General features: G+C 40.6%; 1 protein-coding gene and 1 non-coding gene across 4 annotated transcripts; both read left to right on the top strand.

Moving 5' to 3' along the window:
* Window positions 1-566: 566 nt before the first annotated feature.
* PPP1R8 (protein phosphatase 1 regulatory subunit 8) lies at window positions 567-19,041 on the top strand. Of its 3 annotated transcripts, none has more exons than XM_077150646.1 (7): window positions 567-678; window positions 4,261-4,321; window positions 8,676-8,829; window positions 10,792-11,012; window positions 12,546-12,690; window positions 16,120-16,184; window positions 17,875-19,041. In XM_077150646.1, the coding sequence occupies exons 4-7, from the start codon at window positions 10,947-10,949 to the stop codon at window positions 18,226-18,228; spliced, it is 630 nt and encodes a 209-aa protein (XP_077006761.1). In that variant the 5' UTR covers window positions 567-678; window positions 4,261-4,321; window positions 8,676-8,829; window positions 10,792-10,946; the 3' UTR covers window positions 18,229-19,041. The 3 variants fall into 3 exon arrangements, with proteins under 3 accessions (XP_077006761.1, XP_077006760.1, XP_077006762.1); XM_077150645.1 differs by lacking the exon at window positions 567-678 and adding an exon at window positions 2,243-2,375; XM_077150647.1 differs by lacking the exons at window positions 567-678; window positions 4,261-4,321 and adding an exon at window positions 7,766-7,852.
* Window positions 5,914-6,079, top strand: LOC143675382 (small Cajal body-specific RNA 1). The gene has a single exon (XR_013171607.1).
* Window positions 19,042-23,871: the final 4,830 nt, after the last annotated feature.

Raw genomic sequence — 23,871 nt, 5'->3', positions numbered from 1 at the left:
AGGATTTGATTGCAAGCACACACACTTCAAAACCACACCTTTAGACACTATGATACACTGCCTTCTTGTATCACTAATACAAATGATCCTGCTTGTCTCCTTTTCCATAAAGCCTTTTACCAAAATCCTGGAGAAGTAGCCATTTTACACAACCTTGTTTTCTATCAGCCAGCACCCTGAGAACTTCTCTTCAATCACAAGCTAAACGAAGCCTCCTGTTTGTACTGTCTACACACACACATGCAAATTTTTCAGTGTCTACATTTGATCACTCATAAATGGTATCAAAGATTTTTTAAGAAAGTTACCGACATTAACATATTCCTAATGGCTTTGGATTCTATTCTAAGGAAGTCTATCAAAGGCTGAGGAATTAATCTTTGTTGAAATACCAAAATCCAAAGACAGCCCATCAGTCTTTCCATGTCAAAAGGTTGAGGGCCTAGACTGCTGCCCTCCAATTTGCTGGTCTGTACTGACATCATTGGCGCCCAAACAAAGAGCATTTTGCTTTATAAGGAGCTAGGTAAGTTAAGGTACCACTACATCAGATGCCAGTGTATGTATCAGCTGTGCTGGTAATGGGGAACATGGCAGAGGAGTAAATTATAAGGGTAAGAATATAGTTTTAGGTTTTTTGAAAGTAAACTCAGCACTAGAAGGGGCCGCACACAGAAGGTGAGAAACTGAAAAACAAAGTTGCCATGCACTTTTATCAAGCTGTTGATAGCCAGTAGCTTAAACATCACCTCATGCCTTAAAAGGGTGTGGAACCTCAAAGGCACACACAATCTTTGTAGATAAAAGTAACTTGTTCTTTTCTGTTATACTCAGCACTTTTGAGACTAAATTCCTTCTCAAAAATTATGTCCTTGTGCTCAGAAGAGGGAACTATAGAATTACTCCTGTTTTCTTGAAACCAAGTTTAGAATTTGTATTTTTCATTAGCCTAGGTTTACTTTGGAATTAGTAGGCTTAAAGGATATTAGCAGGTCTTTTTTCTTAAGCAGGCCTTCTGATAAGTGATCTTATGATAAGTTAACATCCTTGCTAGCTGAGTTTATTGTGCTTTTGAAGATCAGAGGAAATGATTCTCCTACCTGCCTAAGAGTTGATAATTTTTACATCTAAATTAATGTTTGGTTGCAGTAACGTCTGGAGGCCTGGAGGTTTCACCAAAGGCAAGATCTGTTGAATAGGCTGATTTCAGATTCAAGATTTAGAGGACCAGCATCAGGGAATCAACAAAAGACAGAGATTCCTTATCATGCTGTGTAGTACCTTCTATGGGTAAATAATAATTTTGAAATTGGTTTCTTTAAAAAGAAGAAAGTGCACTTCAGATAACCTAACAAAACTTTCTACAAAAGTGGAAAAGCCCTGCGCATCAGTTGCATGCTAATAATAAATATGACTGTACCAATATCTTAAGTTTTGAGAGCTATAGTGATTAAAGAGCATGGCCTTTGACATGTAGACTTTGGTTTGAGTCCGTCTCTCTGATCCTCTCAGGGATCACAATACCTATCTCAAGAATGTTCGAGGATTAAGTGAGATGATCCATATAAATACTTGCCTAGCTAGATGAGCCCTCAATAGACAAGGCCATTACAACTACAGGCCCTGCTGATGATCTTTCAGTTAGCTAATGACGATGACAGAAAGCAAAAAATCCAAAGGGTCCACAACTTGATTAACGATGTCAGCCAGGCACAGTGAAGATTTGGTTTAAGGACGCCTGCCTTCTGGTCGGATTGCTCCTGGTCTGACTTGTTCAGTTTTCATAAACAGGCTAGATGACCCCTAAAAGCAGATTTCCAGATAATCTATCAGTCCGACAGGGCCCAGATCAGGACTGGAAAGAGGGAGTAGGGTGCTATTTTACTGAATAGGACCAGAAGATGAGAAACAGAATCAGTGATCACTCCAACCTCCCTCTGCTTTCCTAGCGTCTCTTTAGATAGTGGGCGTAAGACTGACGGTGCAAGCCTGAAGCGAGGCTGCATTTCCCGGGATTTGGGACCCAAAAGGAGGTAGGGGGCGCCAGACTACCCTAACCCCACAAGTACCTTTTTCTCAGACACCGCTAGGCAAAGGGAAACCCTGGCCTCTGGAGACTTCTGGAGTAGGGCAACTCCTTCAACAGTTAAATTTGAAGCGCCGCTTCACGGCCCACGGCCACTAGAAGCGCCGCGAGAGTGCGAGCGTGCGTGCGTGCGTGCGCCTGCGCATAGGCAGCTGGGCTGCCGCCTTTCCTCTCCCGGTCTTCCAGCTTCCCGGCGTGCCTTGGGCCCGCCAAATGGGAGGGGGAGACGCAAGATGGCGGCAGCCGCGAACTCCGGCTCCAGCCTCCCGCTGTTCGACTGCCCGACCTGGTGAGTGGTGAGGCGGCCAGAGTTGGATTGGCCTGATCTGAGCTGGGCTGGTCTAGAAGGTCGGCTGTTTTTTCGCCTCGAATCGAAGTGCTCGGAGACACTGGGACTGATGGAGGGAGCGTTGTCCGCCGCGCCTGTCCGGACGGCGTGTGGAGCAACTAGGAGCCTGGAGCCTGGGCCCAGGAACTGTGGGGATTCGGGGTTTGGGGGATCTTGGGCGCTCGCCCGGGCAACCCCGTGGCCGATCATCCGGTCGTCGGGGCGCCTCGGGACCTCGGCCTCGAACTTACCCCAACTCCAAACTGAGTGCCTAGTGTTCTTGTGGAGCACGGTACCTCCCCCCCTGCTGTCGCTCCCAAGCGCGCACGAGCCAGCTTGCTGGCTGTGGCCCAACCTCGCAGTCCCGCATCCCCCGTCTTTGCATTCCCGTGCGGTACTTGTCTCCTGCAGACTGGGACCTCCCTTAGGGCAATGATGGCGCTGACCTACCCCGGTGTTCAGCGCGAAGCCGGGCACAAGTGGCACCAGTAATTATTGGAATGAACTCCTTTGATTTTTTTTTTTTTTTTTGACAAGTTCTTCGGAATAATTTGAATTAGTCTCTAAGTTTAGATACGGGACGAGTAAATACGAATTGTCTCGTAATGGGGACACATCCAAGTTAGGGCTATTTCTGCTGTAGCTCTTATCACTTGTATTGTTTATGCGTCCCTGTCTCCGGTTTTGTTAAAGGATCCTCAAGGGCAGGAATTGTCTGATGCATCTTTGTATTTCCAGCTCCTAGGCTTGGGCCAGGCACATAGTAGGAGTTAAGAAATATGTTCTGGATGTAACGTTTCTTTCCTTGTTTCCCAAATAAAATGGACTTTTGTCCAGTTCCCTGTCCTTTCAGCAACTGCTGTAAAGGGCGTGGGGGCAAGATTGGGAGATGACTGTTGCATCTCCAATTAAATGGCCAAGTATACATTTTTCACATGTGAATGTCAGGGCTTTGGCAAACAGGGGTTCTCTTCGAATTTCAAAGAAGCAAACGCAAGGAAGCAAGTGAATGTGTGGCTGTTACTTGTTCCCTTTGCGTATTTGTAACAGTTTCTTCAGTCTACAAATTCTTTATCTGTTTTCTTCCCTCACTGCTGTTGATTTCAAAAGTTGAACCAGGACAGCAATAGTTAGAATAGATTGTTTTAGGTTCACTACCATTTCCTCAGATATCCAGTGTGTACCGGGCACCGTGTGAGGTGCATTGACATGTGTGTCGCTCTTGAATTGTTTGGCTATAGGAGTATGAAGAAAAGTTTCTTTAATCATGGAATTGGAGAAAGACCTGTGAAAGGGCAACATATATCTCTTGTACTCATTTGATGCCTGATTTCATGGGTATGATTTTGGATTGGGTTAGCTCCTTAATTAATTACTGCTTATTTGGTCTTAGAGCTCAGGACAATACCCACCGCTTATTCTGTGATGAGACTGGTTTGATCAGCCCAAAGCGCCATTTAATTTTTTTTTTTGTATCTTTTCATGAAGTTAGTAATAGTGGAAAATCTTAAATTCAAACTTCAGGTGACCTACCTATGAGGTCTACAGTACTTGTACTTGCTATGCTGCTTTCTCTCTAAAGTAGACACCAGTGTTAAAATATAGGTTTCTTTGGTGCTGCTCCAAATACAGAGCATCTAAAATCTGTTTTAGAGCAATTGAATCACTGGGGAAGAAAGTGTCAAATGTAGAAAGGAGCTGTAATAACAGTGAAGTTGATGACATTTCTGCTTGAACAAGAATTAATTATAGGCTGGTAGGAGAGCTCCAGTGTTGAATGGGAGAATGATTGTAAATAGCATTTATGAACTCATTTGAAAATGCTTTTATCATTCTTATTTTTCAGGGCAGGTAAACCTCCACCTGGTTTACATTTGGATGTAGTCAAAGGAGACAAACTAATTGAGGTAAGGAAATACATCTTCCCTTTTTTTTCCCCCACCATACCAAAGATTTTTGCCAGTGACTCACTTTCCACCCCCTCTCCTGTGCTTTGTTTTCCAGTAGTGCTACTTTTATTTCATCTTGAAAATTTTTTCTATTTAAAAGCACTTAGTGATATAACACATTCAAACCTCCTGTCTCCCACTGGCACTCAGTTTATTGTAATTTCTCTCACCTTCTAAATGAAAGGCTTTAATAGGTGATCGGCCCATGGGGCCCAGTGAAAGTAGAAGCCCTATGACTTGGTATAGTCCCTCTCTCTGAGAGCGCATGGAGTTGTGTAGAAGGCACAAGGTATGCAGTAGGTGAAGAAAGTGAATGGTATAGATTGAGTTTAAATTTTGAATTGCTTTTATGAGATTCTGGCCCAGGCCTTTCAAAGAAGTATGGTGATCTAAGACACTAGTTCAAATTAGAGGGAATTTAGGTGGAATTTATTCATTCAGAACCTTTATTGAGGTCTTATGTGCCAAGACCTAAGCTTATGTGCTTAGCATAGGGACTACAACAGTGAACAAAACAAACATGGCTCCTGTCCTCCAAGAAATAATCTGCTGTGAAAGGCATAATTTTATAATTATAATAAATTATATAAAGGAAAATTTTAGAGGAATTCCAGTTTATTACAGAAGTTTCTAACATCAACACCACATAGAATTTCAAGAAAATATGAGGGGTTTTTTGTTTGTGTGTTCTGGTGTATGGTCTGGAAATTGAACCCGGGTCTCTAGCATGGAAGGTGAACATTCTACCACTGAACCATTTGTGTACCCACAATATGAGTTTTGATTAGCTATTAGGTTGTGTGGGGTTTTTTTGTTGTTGTTCTAATTATTTGCTGTGGAGCTGTGAGTCTTCATGTCTTAGACTAATTTCATATTAGCTTGCACAGCTAGAATTTGAGCTTAAGGCCCCATTATTGAGTGCAGTTGCTTTTCTTTGTTTTATATAATAATAAAAACATTGCTAGCTTGAAAAGTTATTTGTGTGAGCTCCTAAAGGATGAACTATAAATATGTTGTGGTCACTTTCAGGATGTTGTGAAGGTACCCACTGAATTCTGCCATTGTTATTAATTTGTCATCTCTTCAACCAGTCACTTGCCCTTGTCATGGAGTCTTCTACCTTAAAGATGACAAAACATCAAGATTATTCAGGGACATAATTTTGTTAAAATGACTGTAAAATCTGATTTATTGCAGAGTGTTCAGCTGAAACAAAATCTTTGTTGCTAAATAGCATGATGTGGCAAAATATACAGGAATCTATTTTGTTACTAGAGTTTAGTAAGTATTTAGTTTGCAGTAGGAAGGAACAAACCAGGAGGTCTAGCCTTACTGATAACATCAACCCTTTGTGAAATAATTTACATTTCCAAAGCACTCTTGAATTGTCAAAAACCCTCTGATTACTGGTTCCCATTAGCTAATAATCTTTTTCAGTGCTTTTAGGTGTGCTAAATTGCTACACATTTGTCGAGTTACAATCTTTAGACATAACTGTATTATTCCTGAGAGAAATAGACCTTAGATGTACTTATTTTTAAGGATGTAGGCAGCACTTGATACTAACCGAGCTATCTATATCCTAGCCTTGTGTCAAAGGCTTGTGATGTGTTGTGATAGCTGGGTTTAAGAAGTGCAATATTAAAACAAAAGCCATGAGTCTTTTAAGCCCAGTGTGTAAAGGCACACTCTGAGTTATAACTCACAGGCACAACTAGATAGTGGTTCTTGGCCATTTGGCTTTAGTGACCACTGAGACTATTGAAAGACCAATGCATTTTTTCATTCACTTGGATAGCAGAAGTATTTGTCCAAGAATTAACACATTTAATTCTGAGTCATACCGTATTTTCCCCTTAAATTTAAAAATTTTTGCAAATGGGATGCTGTTAATAGTGAATTTATGCATTTACTTTAAGACCATTTTTCTTTTTTTTCCCCCAAATATCTGACATATTTTTGGCACTTTAGACCGAAATTTGTTCATTATTATATTAGAACCCAAGAGCTTGTGGTCTTATATGTTGTCTTCCTGAGATTAAACTATGACCATTGTGCTTAACAAATTTAAGTGTGCAAGGACATGATCTGTGTATGTATAGATATGAATGGGAAATGCAGTGAGAGTCAGCCTGTGTAGGTATCACTGGCAAAGAACAACATGTTGATATTTCAGGGCTCATTCTTAATTCTAAAGCAATTACTTATTTTTTAACCCAACTTAAAACTTAGGTCAAAGCAGATGTGGGGGTAACTATCTGACTGAGCTGTCAGACTATTGTTAAATCTTGTAGCTCTATAGTAGTTTGGGCTTGAGACCAGCTCTGCTAGTAGCAGAAGGGCACTGCTGGATAAGGTTTCTCGAAGTGACCCACATATCTAGGCTATCTTAAACTTATTCAGCCTTAAAGCTAAAGTTGAAAGAAATTGGGTAAGTGAATATTTAAAGAAAAATTGAGAATACGATCCACAGAACTTGTTCAAGCCTTAAAATACTCCCTGCCATATGGTGCCTCTTTTGATGTTGGTAGAGTTAAGAAAATATATAATGTAATGGTTAGGAGAGCCTAGACTCTGTCATTGGACAGACCTGAATTTCTAACCTGGCCACAGGTACTTAGCTGTTTGAACATGTGTATGTTAATTTCTTTGCACCTCAATTTTGTCATCTCTAAAAATAGAAATAATAGTACCTGTCCACCTCATAGTGTGGTTGCAAGGATGAAATGACTTAATATAAAATTCATAGCACAGGGTACAACATATAAGTAAGACAGCAGTTATTATTATCAATGCCAAAGTCTGTTTGCATGAGGTATATTTCTGGTTTTGTAAGGGGAAACAGGAGAATAGTAGCCCTCTGTTAATTCAATGACTTAACCAGGAATGAAATTTAAGTCTCTTGACTACACTTCTCTACTCATATTTGTGCTGTTTTCTGTTAGGGATTTTATAGGAAGCATAGTGTGAACTGTAGCTTAACGATAGACTTTGTGTTTAAAGGAAAAACAAAACATATTCAAATGAGGGTTATTCTTAAAAGTGATCAAATTGTAAACTATTAGAATTGGAAGAAATGTTAGCATTTCAATTCAGGTCTGTTAGAAATTCAGGATTCATCTGGAATTCTTCATTTATGGTAGTCTAGTCATAGCCAATCTGTGGCAAAGGCTTTACTTATCCAAGTTTAAAAGAATAATAAGGAGAATTAGCAAGTTTTTATGAAATACTGATACTAATCAGTGATAGTTTTTAAGAAATCCTTATTTGGCAAAATAAAAAGTTAACAGGTCTTTGTCAGCCCCTTCTCCCACAATTTTTAAATAACAATTGGCTGGTCCATGAAATCCTCTTTTCTGCTATTATATTGGGTGACTGTATGGTTATATTTTTTCCAGTCTCACAGTAGTGACTGAAGAGATTTCCGGAGCTCTTCTTTTGGAATTGTATCAGACCCATGAAGCATTATTTAGAATATTAGCATTACAGGTCAGTCATACCTGAATTTAATTCCCAGATCTGCCACTTAACCAGCCAGGCCACTCTGAATGGCTTCATCTCTCTCAATCTATTTTCTTATCTGATACTTGTCTCAGAGTTGTTTTGAAGATTAGTTGAGATATGTTTTAAATGCTTAGCAATGAATATTAATCCCTACACCCCCACCCTAAATGTGGCAAATTTTTACTCCATGAGGCGATTCTGTATCTCAAAACAGCAAGTATTCATTTATAATTAACTGGGAAATAATTTCTCATGTCCAAAGTGAACTGAGGCAGTGAAGTTGGATTTAGGAACTTAATGAGTTTAATATAATTCTAGTTTCTTAAGAGGGTTCCAAAAACACTTTGTGGCTCTAGCAGCGTGGTTGGAATATTTACACCCACTTTCTTTCCCAACCAGTGATAATATTCATATGAATGTTTGTTTTCTAAAAAGCACTAAAAACTTTATGGAGCTGCTCAGTGCTTTTTTCCTAATTGACCTAAAATTAGATCCAGTGGGCCGAAGTCATTCACTGTTCACAAAATTGTTGATCTCTTACTGGTGGGCCACTTCCATCTAATATAAATAAAAATTATTTTCATACGACACTAGATATTTTGCGCACTATATTTGGGGAGATTAATTGCTACTCATCCCCTTCCAAAACGTTATCTTAGTAAATTATTCTGAAGTCTTAATCTTGAAGAATAATCCCTGGCAAGGAATTTTATCTACTCAAGATCCTCTACTATTTGATTGGAAGAGGTTTTTTGGTAAGCCCTGTTGAAACAAGATTTAAGTAATATTTAATTTAATATTTATTTAGAAACTGATTATTGATGAGAAGAAGTATTACTTATTTGGGAGAAACCCTGATCTGTGTGACTTTACCATTGACCACCAGTCTTGCTCTCGGGTCCACGCTGCCTTGGTCTACCACAAGCATCTGAAGAGAGTTTTCCTAATAGATCTCAACAGTAGTAAGTAATTCATATCCAGTTTCACACACTCCCTTTTTTGGGAGTGAAAATGCTGTTTGGGTTCTTCAGTTTGGAAAGCATGTTTTATTGCTTATTAAGGAATAAGTTTACATTTGGTTTTTAAATCAGACCTTTTCTATTCCTGTAATATTTCCTGTTTTCTTTAAATATTGATGACTGAATAGAGAGAAGAGTTGGGGGAGCATTCCCCTGGAGAAAGCAAAAGGTAGATAGAAGGAAAAAGCACCTAGGAACTAGGGACTGTGTGTATTCAAGTCTTATCTATAAGGACCATGATGAATTGTGATCCAATTGAAGCTAAAGCCACAATTAGCTCCATAGTGGAGCAGCAGTGCAGGATGTTGTTTTGTTTTTTAAATTTTTTATTGTATAAAATATACAAATATACAAAGCAAAGAAAGACAAAAGTGATAGTTTTCAAAACATTCTTCAACAAGTAGTTACAGGACATATCCCAGAGTTTGTCATGGGCTACCATACTATAATCTCAGATTTTTCCTTCTATCTGCTCCAGAACATTGGAGGTTAGAAGGAATAAATATTTTTTTATCATCACAATTGACTTTCTTATTCTGTGAAAAATAACATACATACAAAAAAGAATAAATTTCAAAGCACAGCACAATAATTAGTTGTAGAACAGATTTCAGAGTTTGTTATGGATTACAGTTCCACAAATTTAGGTTTTTACTTCTAGCTACTCTAAGATACTGGAGACTAAAAAAAAAATCGATGTAATGATTCAGCAATCATACTCGTTTGTTAAACGCTACCATCTCTATATAACTCCACCATCACTTTTGATCTTTCTATCCCACTCTTTATGGGTATTTGGGCTATGCCCATTCTAACTTTTAGGGCAGGACATTTTAAAAAAGACTTTTTTTTTTTGAGCAGATTTAATTTTTAATATTAGGTTCTTTATCCCTGTATTTCACTTTGACTACTAATAATACTAATTTTAATTCCATGAACACTGTCCAGCTAATGACTGGAAGGGCAGGTCCAGAATTGCTAGGTAATAGCAAGAGGCTGAATAGATACTAAACTTTGTCAAAGACAATCCAAAGAAACATAATTGTGACTCAGTTGCTTAGAACCATGAGGTTTGTTCATTTTGCCCATGTACAAAAAAAAAATACAGTGTAAATTGTAAATGGTCCTGCTTTCTGGGTTAATCAAATTTGACATCTTCTCTCCTACCCCCTAGTCTGCTTATATGATGGTTTGAAGAGCCTTGTCTCACAAGTACTCACTTGCAAATTTATCTCATCTTTTCTCTCCAATCCATAACACATAGAATGCAGACACAAAAGTATTCAGAATCTCCAGGAAGATTTTGGCTTGTGTTAGCACTGACCTCTCTCCTATTTCAGCCAAGTTCCTTTCTTGTTCTGGGAAAACCTCAAGCATAAAGCAGTATGTCTGCCACAAGGCCAGCAATTCCTGTGTTCCTTATACTTGAGGCTGGAAAGGGCAGACCGTAGTAATGCCTGTCTCTTGCCTTATGGGGACATGGCTACTGCTGGGTCAGAACCACTCCTACTGGACCCAGAATGGAGCCAAGTCTGACTGGCAGCAGAGAGCAAGCAATGGTGTTTGTTATTTGGAATACCAGCAGGTCTGAAGATATGTAAAAAATACACTGAAGAGATTTAAGGCTCAATGAAGCAATTTTCCTTTACATTGTAACACATGATGAAAGGTGCAAAGTGGGCCCAGTGCCATTTTCATTTTTAAAAGCTTATGTTTTCTGACCATAATCCTTGACTGTGTGGCATTTCTTGTAAGGTTTTTTTTTTTTTTTTTTTTTAATGCAAAACTGAACTGCTGGGAGGAGCTGACCTGGGACAGGAGAGTTGACAATGATGCTCTCCCTTCTAAAACTCAGGGTTTTTTGTTTTTGTTTTCCCCTTACATTTCTGATTTGGTTGTTCCCAGCACACGGCACTTTCTTGGGTCACATTCGGTTGGAACCTCACAAGCCTCAGCAAATACCCATCGATTCCACGGTCTCCTTTGGTGCATCCACAAGGGCATACACTCTACGTGAGAAGCCTCAGACATTACCATCAGCTGTGAAAGGAGATGAGAAGATGGGTGGAGAGGATGATGAACTCAAGGGTTTACTGGGGCTTCCAGAGGAGGAGACCGAGCTTGATGTAATTCCATGTCCATGTCATTGTTCTGTGTTTTGGGACTCTGGTTTTGCAGTATGTAGCTGTTCTGTGTAGCTTGAAATGCTGATTACTTAGGCATTACTAGAAGGTTTTCTTGAGCCCAGAAAGGACCTTTGCTGCTATGGCAATGTGGTGGGCCACATGTGACGTACCTTGGAGCCACATTATGTGGGTTTGGTTATGTATGACTAGGGCTAATGAGGAGACTGGCTTTCCCTGTCCCTCATTGTTATCTTGTGCGCCTTCACTGGCTGTTAGAAGCTAAGGCTGGGAGTCATATTTTTCTATCGCTCTGACTGATTAGAGCTGCACTGTCTAATACAGTAACATTAGCCACAGTTCAGGTACTCAGTAGTCACATGTGGCTAGTGACTACTGTATTTGGATAGCACAGATAGAGAATGTTTCCATCATCTCAGAAAACTCTGTTATACAGTGCTGATTTAGAGAGATTGACACCTCTATTTATGTAGCTTTTTTTTCGTACCATCCAAACAGCCCAGGTATCTTCTGAATAGAACTAGACGGCTTTTAGTCCTATGGGCCTAGCTGCCCTGAAGGCCATTACTTTTATAAGATAAAATTCTAAAGTGCTAGAGTTTTCCTTTTCTCTAGAGGCTGATTCCAGTAGTTTCTGATGTGGCTGTAGTCCTTCACATAGCTGTCACTGCACTGGTATGACTTCATTACCCACGTGCATTTACTATTCTTGTACACCAAGGCAGCTTCCCAACCCTGGGGAAGAAAAACACAATCTTAAAATTTAGAAATAATTTTGTTCTTAAGAAGTGGCCTTATAGCTAGTGATGTTGATGGCAGTTACTCCTGCCCATTTCCCTTCTAGGCTGCCTCCATGCTTCCCTGTCTTTTAGTTAAGTATGTTAGATTTTCTCTGATTTCTGTATAATAGATTTCTATTCTAGACTGCAGTGTAGATTGGAATAAGTCCAGTGGATTGGGAAGAGGCAGGCAGCAATGCTAAGGCCAAGTTAATCATTCATTTGGATGGATGGTTATGAACAGAATTGGGACCAGACGTAGGGATGGGGAGTGATGAAATATTAACACCAAAAATTAAGTCCACTGGCATCCTTTAGAATTTTAAAGGAGAGAGCTACTGGGAAAGAAGCTATCAATTGTCCTTTCTTATTTCTGTTTTTTTTTAAAACAATTCTTGGAGTTCTTCCAAGTCATATTTCCTTTAATTTTTAGCATGAAGATATGATCACCTTTCTTAGAAAAAAATAATAACTCAAGGTATTTGTACAGGTGACCTGTTCTCAATCCAAGGCCCTTTACTTCCTTTTGAATATCACTGCCCCACCACATTCTGTCACGTGAGGCTTGTTACTATGGGCGTTCTAGGGATGGCAGTGATCTTTTCTAAGTGCAGAAGAGAGTCTCGTTGTCTTAGGAGGTCAAAGGTGGTTCCTAATGCCTTTCTGTCCTTTAGTATTATTTTCTCCTTCAAATTCTGTTTGTACTGACTCTGTCTTCCCTCTGAACCCTGGCTAGAACCTGACAGAGTTCAATACTGCCCACAACAAGCGAATTTCCACCCTCACCATTGAGGAGGGGAATCTGGACATTCAGAGACCAAAGAGAAAGAGGAAGAATTCAAGAGTCACTTTCAGTGAGGATGATGAGATCATCAACCCAGGTGAGATATCTTCCTAGTTTCTTCTGATGAAAAAGCTGTGGTCTCGGAGGAGCATATATAACCTATAAATCAGTTGTAATGCTTCTCAACAAGGTTTAGAATAACAGGTACTATACTGAGGGAAAATATTTTTGTTTAGTCCGTTGAGGGAGAATCCTAAACATCAAGCGTTATCCAGTCACAGCATGAAAGAAGTGGCTAAAGGAAGGGCCCTATATAGTTCTATATATATGTAGAACAAGTCTGAGATTTGGTGAGAATTTTGCATTTGCTGTATTTACTTCAAAGCAGAACCTAGCCTAAATAATTGTCTTTATGGGGTTCTGAGTATGATTGATAACTCCAAGGTTGGAGAACCTCTTCTGCCACTTTTAACCACATTGAAAACTTGCCCCTCTATAAATAAATGACTTACAGTATAGTTTGTATGGAAAAGTCAGCAAAATGAGAGCATCAGTTTGTAGGGAATGCCACTCATCATTTAACATTCATTTATTGGGCCCATGTTATTTCTCAAGCTGTGGAAGGTAGATGACACAGAGCTTGGAGGTAGAATATATACAATGGAGATGAATTGGGATTCAAAAAGACATTATGCAAAAATAAATCTCAATGAGTGAACACAAAGATCTCAGACTGACAAGTTGCTTATTTCCCAAGTTGAGATATAGTGAGATTAACTTTGAAGTCTTGCATTTAGGTTCAAAGATATCAGTTATTGAAATGGAGATCTGCTTCAGTGACAGTTCATGGGGGAAAAAAAGATCTAGGAATTTGAATTAATTGAAAGTGCAGTCTGAGTCAACAGGAGGATATGAAAACTAATGAAGTGTAATTTAAAATTGTATTAAAAGAAGAATGAGAGAGGGGATGGTAACCCACACTGGTTTGCATTCTAACCATAACTCACCAAATTGTAGGTTGTCCCGAGTGGGAAGGGAAACTTACAAGCTGAGAAAGTACAACTGTGAATGCTGGGAATGTAAAGGAACTATATATGATAGAGAGATTGGCTCCACTTTCAGAAGATATTTGCATGACTGACCTTGGTGGGGCAAAATCAGAGCCTTTGGGTACCAGGTATTTGGCTCAACATAAAAAACAAATCCCTGGTTTATATTTAGAAGAATAATTATATTTAAAAGGAATCTTGTGAAGGAGATCAGGGTATTTGTTTTAGTAATTACAGGTTCACCTTCTGATGGTAGGTGAAGTGGAAGTGTTGCTCCTCAAAGCAGGGAATGCCCAAGGGGACTCTTCAGATAAGGGCTGGTTGACAATCTGGGAAGTTTATTTCTGGGCCCCGCACCAAAACCTATTAAGAGTTTCCAGCAGTTGGACCTAAATTTTATATTTTTAAACTCCTGTTTGTACTGATGAACAGCTAGCAGTTTGGGAACCACTGTACTAAATAATCTCTTTTAGTCCCTTTCAGGAGTCAGAGTCTGATCTTGTCTATTTTTCTCCTGGAAAATTAGTGTCCTGGCACTTTATTAAGGCAATGTATTCAGATAGTGTAGCACAGTGGTTAAGAGAATGGGCTCACATTGATTGTACACCATGTATGGAATGTTTATATATTAAGAATGTTTGTATGTTGTTTTATCAATAAAAATATTTAAAAAAAGAAAGAAAGAACGAGCGCAGAAATCACAGGGCCTAGGTTTGAAATCTACCTTTCCACTTAGTTGCTATGTTATCTTTGTCAAGGGACTTATCAGCTACCTACCTCATAGGATTTATGGGAAGATTTTAAGTGGGTTAATACATATAAAAATACTTAAGATCAGTGCCTGACATTCACTAAGCCCTTCATAAATATTAGCCATTATTTCCATCATCACCTGCCACGCCTTTTGCCTTTTTACCCGTGTAGTCTTCCTGTATCAGCAGTTGTACTTCTTCCAGGAGCAGAGATGTCCTGGGATGGTGTATCCTATTTCCGTAGGACTAGAATGACTCCAGAGAATGAGGAGACAGTGAGAGCCCTGGGCACCATTCGGTTAGGACAGGGCAAAGTCCCTTAGAATGGCTCAGCCCTTCTCCTTAGCAGGGGCACAGCGTATGTGGGGCACAGCCCCCGTTAGCCACTCCCCTTGGGCCCTGGTTGTTCTTGTGCTTTATTTAGCTTTCCTTGCTGAGAGAATACTTTGAAACAGAACACCAAGGGTGGTGAAAGAAAAGTTTATCACTTTTAGAGACCTTGTCTCCTTCCTAACAAGCATGGGTATATTTTCCACTTTGTTTTCCCATTTAGAAGCCATCCATTGCACAAAGATAAGTTGCATACATAATACCAGAGCATATATTCTTTAGTGGCATCCTAAAATATGTAAAAAGCCAGACTTAAAACAACCCAGAAAGTAATTATTCACATTAAATAAGGATTGATTGTTTTCCAAAGGGATTCTTAGAAGTGTTTCTCTAAATAGCAGGTGTCCCCAATACATTTAAAATAAGATGAACAACATCTTGTAGGGAAACAATTCCTTTTTTACCGTTCTGTTAAGATAAAAGGAGCTTGGGGTTGTTTTTCCTAGTAATGATAAGCCCGTGCCTGCCTGTTTTCACATACTTTCTCAACTTTCAGCTGGAAAACTCCTGTTCATCCTTGTGACCCAGCCCAAACATCCCTGCCTCTGTGCTGCAGAAATACTGTTTACACTTCTTTTGAAGCACTTCAAAAGCAGGACACTAGTTTGCTCTTTATTTCCAGGCCTGATGGCCAATAAATGAGGCATGAGAGAGGGATTGACTACAAGCAAGTCTTTTACTTTGTTTTGCTGCTTTCTCCCTGCAGACTGATTGAAACTAGAAGCTTTGTAGGGTATCCTAAAATGTGTGTATAAGTTATGAAAAAAAGGAGCTGCTCTCCAACCTTACTTGGACAGGAGGACCTCATATCTATTAGTAAAAGTCTTGATTGTGTGCAGATTGAGTTATTCAGGTCAAAATCCAAGTTAATTTTGGAAGCCCTGAGTCTGAGTCCTAATTCTCTCATTTGCTAGTGAGTAATCTTGGGCAAGGTCTGTGATCTTTGACATTTCACTGTTTTTTGACTAACATGGGACTAATAATGTCTACTCTTCCCTCAAAAGAGTAAGTATGTGAAACGGGAAGGACTGTATAAAGGCAGCACAGCACAGAGGTCCAGAGCACAAGCCTCCATTTCTGGCTAGTTAAACTCAAGACCTCACTCCTCCTCTACTCTCCAGCAGGGTGATGGGGCATTCAGTTTATTTCACCAAGCCACAGTCTATTTTCTCATGTATTCATGTTTATTATAGTAGGCCCTACCTCATAGACGTGTTGCGAGAATTGAACACATGCCCGGCGCACAGTAAACACTGAAGTGTTAGCTGTATTTTACTATGAGTTACGGTTGCTTTGTTAGCAGTGAGCCTATACTGACCTCATCTCTTTTTGCAGAGGATGTGGATCCCTCAGTTGGCCGTTTCCGGAACATGGTGCAGACCGCAGTGGTCCCAGTCAAGGTAGGAAGCTCTTTGTAAAGTTTTAAAATGCTGTACAGTCTGGGTTTTAAAGCCCACTCTACTGTGTGTAGGTAGATGTTGAAGTGTGTACATAATTTTAAAACTGTATCTTGAAAAACTCAAGATACAGTCCTCATTTTTCTCAGTTTGCATAAGATGGTGAAAATTTTGTTATAGAAAATGGTTTAAGAAACCATTCTTCTATTCTTCTCCCCCATTTTTCATTCCGATAAAGGCTTTGTTTCACCTCTGTCTGCAGAATGCTTTAGTTCCACAGAATGACTGTAGGTGAACAGGTGGCTTGGTGCTTCATATAGTAAATAATGGTATGATATGAGTCTGTAAATTTGCCGTCCACAGCGTGCAGAGAGGGGCCCTCCTTTGCCCTTTCCCTTCTAATTCAAACAAAGTAAGCTATTAGGCTAGGAAGAGGCATTATTGTAGTCCTGGTGGTGCCCATGGCTTTTGCTGTGCCAATATTTTGTGAACAGGAATGGCACAGAAGGGAAGTTCAGCCCAGTGTGGTTGGGCTTAAAGATCAGGTATGTTGAAGAACCAAGAAGTGCAAATTACAGAAGTGTTCTGGGATTGCACTACATAAGGAAGAACTCTCAGACATTTAGAATTGTCCAAAAGAGAAAAATGCCTCCATTACGTAGTGAGATCCCTGTTCAGAGGTATGCAAAAAGAGATGGGATGTACTGGTCTGAGATGCTATAGAGTTTTATTTTTAAAAAATCTTTCCTATATATTAGACTAATTGATAGGGTATGTCCAAGGTCTAGGCTAGTCTTTGTTTAATCCAAATGGGAATATGGGTGTGTGTGTGGGGGGAGGGATCTTTCATGAGCTTTAGTCCAGTATAAGAAGTAAAAGTTGACATTTTTCTGTGTGACTCTGTAGTATCGGTGTCATAATTCCTCTTGAGTTCTTTTCTCAGTTTTCCTTTTTTGGAATACTTTGTTATTAAATTACAAAGTCAGCAGATGTCTTTACTTTTATGTCAGTTTTATTGTGGTTTAATTTACATATGATAAAATGCACCAATTTTAAGTGTACAATTTGAGTTTTGACAAATGTATCCATCCATGTAACCACTATCACAGTCAAGATATAGATGATTTTCATCACCCCTAATAAGTACCCTCATGTCCCTTTGCAGTGAATCCTTTCCCACTCCCAGACCCAGGCAACTTCTTTCTGTCACTTTGTTTTGCTCTCAGATTAAGATTGAAAAATTGGGCTGGCAACTTTGTCTTTTCTTTCCCCCAAAGAAACTTATTAACTACTACCTACTGTCATCTCCATTTCTATAAAGGGCATTTTAACATCAAAAAAGGGGGGAGGGAGGGGGATGTGGCCTTAGGATAAAAATAGTCATTTAAATTGGGTGTTTTACTTTATGAACAACTCAAGATACAGTCCTCATTTTTCTCAGTTTGCATAAGATGGTGAAAATTTTGTTATAGAGCAGTGTTTAAGAAACCATATTATCCTGTTAGATGACCACAGAGGTCCCTTTAAACTCTTGACAGTGAAGTAGATTGTCTGGGAAACAGAATAAGCTGTAGGTTTAGGGAATTTCCCAGAGGTCAGTATTTCTAAGGCTAGGATAGAAAAGCTAAAAAAAAGTGCCTCATCTTTTGTCTCTTCTCTCCGTTCTCTCCTCTTTCCTCATTGTAAACTACAGAAAAAACGGGTGGAGGGCCCTGGCTCCCTGGGCCTGGAGGAATCAGGGAGCAGGCGCATACAGAACTTTGCATTCAGCGGAGGACTCTATGGGGGCCTGCCCCCCACGCACAGTGAAGCAGGCTCCCAGCCTCATGGCATCCACGGGACAGCACTCATTGGGGGCTTGCCCATGCCATACCCGAACCTTGCCCCAGATGTGGACTTGACTCCTGTTGTGCCATCAGCAGTGAACATGAACCCTGCACCAAACCCTGCAGTCTATAATCCTGAAGCTGTAAATGAACCCAAGAAGAAGAAATATGCAAAAGAGGCTTGGCCGGGCAAGAAGCCCACACCTTCCTTACTGATTTGATATTTTTGGTCATGGAGAAGGGTGGGATTGGGTGGGAATGGGGTGGAAGGGTGATGGGGAAGCTAATGAACTAGGGAGAAAAACTTTCCGTGTGTGCAGTATTGTCTTTCAGAATGTCTCCTGGGGTCTAACCATGTAATATTTAAACTGGGGGTAGGGTTGAAATATCCCGTAAAGACCTGTCTTCAGAACACTTTCAATGTAGACAAATGTTTCATACATCCTTTTAAAGAGACTTATGCTGGCTCTTTCCTGGGCCTTCCATTACCTCCTTTTTCCCTTCCTGTTTTTATGATCTCTTTTATTTAAAGTCACATGCTCCTGGGGAGACTCCAGGCCTTCAGGCTAAATCCAAAGCACTGGAGGTTACAATGGCCTCAACAGCCTTGTGGGTCCAGCAGCCTAATTTATGGTGTTCTTGCAAATCCTAAGTGGCAAGAGATCCCAGGTTGATCAAAAGAGGGTTCAGAATTCTTCAGTTAAGCCAGGGTTTAAACTCAGAGATGTTTTCCTGTATTTTGAATTCCAAGAGTTAGGCTTTTCTCTTTTGTCCTTTCTTTTGGACTGAGGACATTTTAGTTTTCCTTCATCTGTAACCAGGTTTTAAACTTACAGTACTGTTTGAACCTTACCTATTTTTATTGTCAAACCTGAGCACTCCACTTGCTGAAGTTTCTTATTTGACTCCAGAGTACTGTCCTCTACTCTAGGGCATTACTTTCTTTTCCAGGTGTGTTATGAAGGCAATTTTTAAAGGATATAACCATTAGGGCTATTCAAATAAAAGTGGAAAAGGTTTTACTTTGCAAATAACTGATGTCCCTAAGAGGATGTTTTTAGATAGTGGTTTGGAGGCTCTTTCCCTGCCCCCCCTCAGTCAAGAGCTCTAGTTATTCAGAGCTCCACGATGTGACCTGGCTAACAAGCATAGGAGACAAAGGTAGGAAACATTGATATGAGCTTTGTACAGAGATTTGTACATTTGTGTAATAGGCCTTTTCACTCTTTATGTGTAGCTTTTTACCTGTAACCTTTATTACATTGTAAATTAAATGTAACTTTTGTCATTCAGGTGTGGTCTGTGATTCAGTTGCCATCGATTCCCACTGCCATTGGGGGGGCGGGGTTTGTCAAAGGCACAGCTGTCAGGCTTGGGAGGTGATCCTCTGTCCCCATTTTATTACCACAAATAAAGATTACCCTAGTGAGTGTGGAAAGTCTAATTAGAAATTCCAGTCCCCAGATTGAAGCTTCATAGCAAAGTGGGTTAAGAGGTACCTTCTGCCCTTCATCAGGAAAGACAGAATAGCAGACCTCATAAGGGGAGATGGTGGCCTTTGGGGTGTTTGTCTTGTCGGGGGGGCGGGCATAGTTTAAGCCTGGTCACCTACTCTCTGGTTGTCTCAGAAACAACTAAATGTATTTGGGCAAAAGGAAGCTAAAATTGAGTGACTTAGAGAAATTTTAGCAAAGCTTCATATTGATTGGCTGTGTTTTGCAAGCTGGAATCTCATACAGTCAGTGTATTGGTGTGGGGTGAAACCTGTGACTTTTTGATAAAGATGCTTCCTATGTTCCAAATCCCTTGCGTCCAGGGTGTGGGCTTGTGGCACAAGCAGCCTTCTAAAGATCAGAATCATAAATTCACAGCTGTACAAGAGAACATGAACTTGATTGCAGGCTTCTGTAAAAATGAGTGTCCTCATTTTATAAAATGACAATAATACCTTTCACCATTGTGATCACTGTCACTCACTGCGCACCTACCTACCACACCAAGCAGATCCCTATGGAATACTGACTTTGTCCTTATTTTACTGACAAAGCTGAGACAAAGGAAAGATGAACTTCCTTCTGATCACACTGATTCCAGAGATTGAGCACAGGCTTATGCAGCCTCTGTGATGAATCAGGGCAAGGGATGTATGTGCTTGGCCCTGTGGGGCACACCATAGCAGTCCATACCCTGTAGTGATCATTTCTCTCTGAGGTGTGTGTTTGGAAGGCTTTAAAAAACATTTTTCTAAACTGGGCAATTTATTAAAAGTCATATTAAATGGTTTAGATCTAGTTTATATTAAAAATAAATCTCTCCTTCCTGATTTGTTTACTTGGTTTCAAGATTTGAATTGTTGAGTGAAACTTGCATTGATGTCTCAAAGAAGGCTCAGTGGAGAAAGGTCTCTAAGCCTGCAAGTATATTTCCAGCAGAAGCAGGACTGGCTGAATTTAGTAGTTATATGATGGAAGGAGATGTGTATATGTGGAAGCCTGAAATAACTAGCACAGTATTTCTGGTTTATTCTCATTTTATTGCTCCTCAAAGATGATATCCCAGTTCAAAAATAGTAATAGCTTTCAAAGAAGTCCAGATGAATTAAAGGCTTAAATTTAATAAAAAAATATAAATTTTAGAAAAAAAAACTCATCAGAAAAAGTACGTATTTCTTACATGAGACATAAAGCCTAAATAAATGTTGATAAATAAGTGATTAAAAACTTTTAAACTTCAGAATAACAATTCTCATAAAGTTAAAAGATAAGCCTCAAATTGAGAAAATATTTGCAGAACATAGCTAGCTGACAAGATTAGCATAAATCAATAGGAAAAATAGAAATAACTAAAAAAAAGCAAATGGCATGAGTAGGCAATTCAAGGAAAGTTTAATGGCTAAAAGGAGTTAAAAGATGTTCGGTCCCACTAGTAATCATGAAAATGCCTATTAAAATAGTGAGGATTATAAAATACAGTCCCCATGGCAAAGGGAGACACTTCAGGGCTCTTTCCCATAGAAGCTTTGAACAACCAGCAAGAACTGGCAGAAACATCTTTCTCAAAGCTCCAGAAAACAGTTAAAGGACTACAGTAATGGCAAGTACTGAATCAAGAAAAAGGCTACTTAAAAGCAGTAGGATCTTGTGGTACACTGGTGGGCCATCCCCCAGCTTGTGCTCCCAGGGCAAGTTTCTGGTCCTGGCTCCAGAGGGAGCAGAGTAATTCTCATGCACATACTGGGAGCATGTGTATGTTGGGCTCAATCTGGTGGTGGTCTGAGAGACTTGCTGTCATAGAACTTGCCCTGCTTATAGAACACAGCTCACTGAGCTCTCCTACAGAACGCTGTGGGAAAGCAGTCAAAGGTCTGCCGGGGGCAAAGGATTGCTGGCTATAGGATATTCAGTGCAGTACCTGGGACCATGAAGTGGACATCTGTATCAGTGTAAACAGAAGAATTCCCAGGACCACTTGTACATGCCCGATAAGAGACATGGGCAGAAAGGATCAATGCCTACACTATGGCCTGGAGCTATTATTTCAACCCATTGTATGAATAACCCCTGAAGAAGAGCACTGGCACAGGTCAGTCTGCGAAGACTGGGAAAGGTGTTTTCTTATTTTCCTTTGTTAGCTCCTGAAATTTAAGGAACGTTCTCTCAAAACGCTAGCTGGATACAAGCTTAAGCAAGAAACAAAGCGATGGCCTTGACCAAGGAGAAGATTAAAGCACTAGAACCATCAATGAGGAAGACCAGATCTGGTACATACCAAAGACTTTTAAAATACGCTCCTAGACTTCCAGGAAGGTGGAGGAATAGGACAGGCTGAGTTCACCCCTGCTCCATGGAACAAATAGAGAAGTGACAGAAAAGTTGACCAGAACAGCAGCTTCAGGGTGTGAGTGACCTGAGAGGATCTTCTGCACTATATTGGGAGGTTTGGATGAAAAAAAACTGAGGAACTGGGATGCAGAGAAAGGAGTGAGTGGGCTCAGTCATGACTCTACTGGGACAAGTAGCCACGCCTAGGAAAGTGCCTGCCCCTGCAGCTAGCTTGGGAGATCAGCCCCCTCAGCTATGCAGCCCAGAGTTCCCTTTGGGAATCTGGAAGCCAGCACACTTGCTTTCCCTGCTAATAGAGACCATCCAACTAGTGCACAGAGTTATCGCTCCATTTTCTATACAGAGGCCCTGTTCTAGTTTGCTAGCTGCTGGAATGCAACACACCAGAGACGGATTGGCTTTTAATAAAAGGGGATTTATTTTGTTTGTTCTTCAGAGGAAAGGCAGCTAACTTTCCACTGAGGTTCTTTCTTACGTGGAAGGCACAGGATGGTCTCTGCTGGTCTTCTCTCCAGGCCCCTGGGTTCCAACAACTTTCCCCAGGGTGACTTCTTTCTGCATCTCCAAAGGCCTGGGCTGAGCTGTGAGTGCTGAGATGAGGAATGCCGAGCTGCTTAGGCTGTGCAACATTGCGCTCTCTCATTTAAGCACCAGCCAATTGAGTCAAACGTCACTCATTGCAGCAGATACGCCTCCTAGCTGACTGCAAATGTAATTAGCAACAGATGAGGTTCACGTACCATTGGCTTGTGTCCGTAGCAACAAAACTAGGTATGCTCACCTGGCCAAGTTGACAACTGAATCTAACTACCACAGGCTCAGAGCACTAAGGAGTGCACGGCTGGGGAGGTGGGAATAAGGAAGCAAGTCCCATGCCCCTGCATTGCACCTCATGCCCCTGCATTGTACCTCATGCCCCTGCACCTCCTTGCCTCTCCACTGCACCCCATACCCCTGTGACTTGTGCCCAGCGCCATGCCTAACCAGCAGTCATTTCCAAGTTGGCTATGGACAGGGGCATATGAAATACCTAGTCCCAGAGCCCAAGGTCATTCCGAGTGGGGCCTGGGGGCCAACAGACCCATCAGACCCATAAGTGGAATCTCCACTGAGGTGCACATTGCCCAGCTCCCAGCCCCAGGGCTGGTGGCTTACAGCTCACCCTGGGCCCAGCAGACCCCCTGCTGGAATTGCACCCAGTCTCTAGCTGCCATAGTTGGAAAGAGGTGGGCCTGAGGGGAAGAGATGGCCCAAGATCGCCTTCTGCTGGTAAGAAACGGAAAGTGCAGTCTGCAAAATGCCTATATGTCTAGCTTCACACAGATCCTCAAGTAGAGCTGCACTCCCTGCATGAGGTCCAGGGCCTTGGTTTGGCAAGTGCAAAAGGAGACCTTCAATGCAAACCCAAGCAAATACAACTCCTTAGACAACTGAGGGAAATTAACTTTCAAAATAACCCTACAAGATAATGAACTGCCTCAAAACCACAGAAAATCACAAAGCATGTGAAGATGCAGACAGATACGGCCCAGCCAAATGAGCAAATTAAAACACCAGAGGAGACCCAGACTTTGGAACAACCAAAGAAGTTAATACAAATCTCCTAAATAAACTTAATGGCTTGGTTAATGATATAAAAGATATCAAGAAGACACTAGAAGAGCATAAAGAAGAATTTGAAAGAATAAATAGAAAAATAGCAGATATTGGAGATGAAAGATACTGTGAACCAAATTAAAAATATACTAGAGATAGACAATAGCAGATTTGAAGAGCAGAAGGGAGAATAAGTGAACTAGAAGACACAATCCTAGAGACAATTGAACTCGAACGCACAAAAGAACAAATGGCAAAAAAGATGGAAAAATTGGAATTGGATCTCAGGGAAATGATGGATAATACAGAGCACACAAATATAAGAATCATCATTGTCCCAGAAGGAGAAAAGAATAAAGGGCTAGGAAGATTAGTTGAGGATATAATGGGGGAAAACTTCCCAACCTTAATAAAAGACACATGCAA

This window comes from Tamandua tetradactyla, chromosome 2, assembly GCF_023851605.1.
Source record: "Tamandua tetradactyla isolate mTamTet1 chromosome 2, mTamTet1.pri, whole genome shotgun sequence".
Taxonomy (NCBI): domain Eukaryota; kingdom Metazoa; phylum Chordata; class Mammalia; order Pilosa; family Myrmecophagidae; genus Tamandua; species Tamandua tetradactyla.
Note: the sequence above shows the minus strand (reverse complement) of the source record. Positions and strands in the feature narration are given on the sequence as shown.